General features: G+C 48.6%; 1 protein-coding gene across 1 annotated transcript; it reads left to right on the top strand.

The window, feature by feature from the left end:
* Nucleotides 1-969: 969 nt before the first annotated feature.
* Nucleotides 970-1433, top strand: LOC134471451 (nephrocystin-1-like). The gene has a single exon (XM_063230344.1). The coding sequence runs from the start codon at nt 970-972 to the stop codon at nt 1333-1335; it is 366 nt and encodes a 121-aa protein (XP_063086414.1). The 3' UTR covers nt 1336-1433.
* The last annotated feature ends 1264 nt before the right edge of the window (nt 1434-2697 follow it).

The following is a 2697-nucleotide window of genomic DNA, read 5'->3' as shown; positions in this document are numbered from 1 at the left end:
ACTGCGCTGACCCAAGATCAGCAGGCGACTTCTGTAAAGGGCCGGGTGGTAAATATTTCACCCTGCGGGCCACACATCTGGCGACAAGCACTGTCCTCTGCCGCCAGGATACAAGTGACTGAGGCTGGCCTGGGACCTCTGAGGCCCTGTGTACACACAGACACATTTCCCCGTGGTCCTGTTTGCCATTTCCTGATCTAAAGTGCTGGTTATCTGAAGTGTTGATCTAAGTAAGGGTTGTGCGAGAACAAGCAAACCGAAAACTCTGACTGCTGGGGGTGCTATATCCCATAGACTTATTTACACAGCATATAAATATACCACAGACTTATTTATACAGCTTACTTGGGCTTCCCTTTGCTATATGACCTTTCCCACAGCTGGCACACGACCTTTGCTAAAAGGCAGGCTGCAGTACCTCAGTGTTGTCAGGGCAGTGTTTGTGTGGAGAGCGCTGCATACGGATTGCTCTGCCCTCGGCCATTGTGCCCCTTGTGCCCCGACCATGGCCTGATGGCCTCGGGGCTGGGTGGATCCTCTTGATACAGGGAGGCTCTGGTGCCCTCTGGACCACAGGACCCCCGCTTCCCAGCCCAGGCACTGCTAGAATTCTACCAAATCCTTACCTCCTGGATCTCCTTTCTCTGGACCCCATGTGTACATCTGTCCCTCCCTTACAGAAGCCAGACAGTTGTCTCTACTATGCTGTCACTGGGCTAAGTAGACACAGCTGACCTTGCTCTGCGTATTAGCAGAACCACACATTTGTCACCAGCGTTAGATGGCAATGCTGTGGTCTCCTGAGAGTGTGTGACACTCAAGGAGACACTGGGAGACTGTCTCAGGGAAGCCCCTGGCTGTGCTCTGGGGTGGCTTTTTAGCTGTCAGGCACAAAGGGCACCTCTCCCATGGCGCCTTGCAGGTGGCTTTTAACTAACAAGGGTCAGAATTTCCTGCTTAAGTGTAATGATGTGTTCCACCCACGGTTACTCTTGCTGGCTGCCGCTGTTTCCCCTGAGGGACAGAGAGCTCCTGAAGGCCAGCTTCCTCCTGGTCTACCATGACCGTGTGCTCCCGCTGCTGCACTCCACGCTGCTGCCCCCCTTCCGGTGGGCCGAAGAGGAGACAGAGGCTGCGCGGTGGAAAATCATCGCTGACTTCCTCAAGCAAACCCAGGAGAACCAGGGTGCCCTGCAGGCCCTGCTGTCCAAGGACGGAGTCCATGAGCCTTTCGACCTCTCGGAGCAGGCCTACGACTTCCTGGGTGCGGGCAGGAGGAGTGATCCACGGGGAGGCCTCTCACCAAGTGGCAGAACCCAGAGTGACCCATTCTGACTGGGACCTGCTCTTTTTCTGTACAGATGGTATTTTTAAAGATATATTTATCTAATAATATGAATGCTTTTAAAAAATAAAATCAATTTTATAAGGAATACTGTTATACTTTAATTTGAAGATAACTTTCAAAAACCAACTACTTAAGTTTAAGTTGATAGTACAGATTTCTACATAAGCCAGATCTTATGAAAAGCCAAGTTTATGTTTATTCAGAAACAACCCACAAAATAGAAGATATTTCCAAATCACATATCTGACAAGAATTTCATAGCCAATATATATAAATTTACAAGTTTTACTAGCAAAATTGATCTCATCTGTTAATCACTCAATTCAGTTTGATATTTAAATATGATTTACCCCTAATTAGCCATTTTTTCCTTTTAAAATCAATATGTGTGTTCTGTCAAAAAGAAATCAAGGGGCTGGGAATACAGCTCAGAGGCATAAGCACCTGCCTGGCAAGTGAAAGGTCTTGAGTTCAATTCCCAGTGCCAAAGAAAAAGAAAAAAAAGAAATCAAGCCTGGAGAGTGGGATTATCTCACCCTTCCAGGGTAGAGATGAGCTAATCGGGTCTTTCTCCATTCAGATAAACCTGTGGCTGCTGGCAGAAGTCCAGCCTTGCTGTTGTAATTAATGGTAGCAGCTGATGAGTGGAACCAGCCGGCATTGATGGAGTGCCTTTTGTGCGACTGGCACTGTTCTGGCTGGCTCAGTGGTCTTCACCACCACTGCAGCAGGAAGACCTGGTTTTCTCCATGTTACTGCTGTTACTGCTGTGCCCAGGCCAGCACATGAGATCCTCGCCTGAGATCAGAGCTAGTGGGTAGCACGGCTGATGCACACTGAAGACCGGGTGTCATTTTCTATTCATGAGATGCAAGCATTTAAGAACTGTGTGCAAATAAAATCTGAGGACACTATTTGAAGAAAAGTATGACAGGTTGGTTGGGAAAGGGTGTAACCTCAACTCTTAGAACCATTAGAGATTTTTTACAGCATTCTGCTATAAAAGAGGCAGGTATGTTTAGAGATCTGTCAGGTTGTTAAATTTCTGTACCACATCCTAGTTAACCCTTAACCTAAACTTGGTCCTTGTATGAGTCCATTTGCTACCACTATGACAGGATACCTAAGCAGGGTCACTTACAGAGAAAACAGGTGTTTACCTCACAGCCATGGAGTTTCAGGGAGCGGCACAGTATCCGCTGGGCTCTGGCAAAGGCCACTGGAGTTCACGGCAGGCAGGATGGCAACCCACAGAGCAGGGAGGGCACTTGTCCCCAACTTGCTCTGCCCTGCCAAGAGCTGCCCCCATGGAACCTGCCTTCATCCCTGCTGGGGGCAGCACCCCAAGA

The sequence above is a fragment of the Cavia porcellus genome, unplaced genomic scaffold, assembly GCF_034190915.1.
Source record: "Cavia porcellus strain 051 isolate PalLab524CR breed Dunkin Hartley unplaced genomic scaffold, mCavPor4.1 scaffold_18, whole genome shotgun sequence".
NCBI classification, from domain to species: domain Eukaryota; kingdom Metazoa; phylum Chordata; class Mammalia; order Rodentia; family Caviidae; genus Cavia; species Cavia porcellus.
This window is presented reverse-complemented; position numbering and strand designations above follow the sequence as displayed.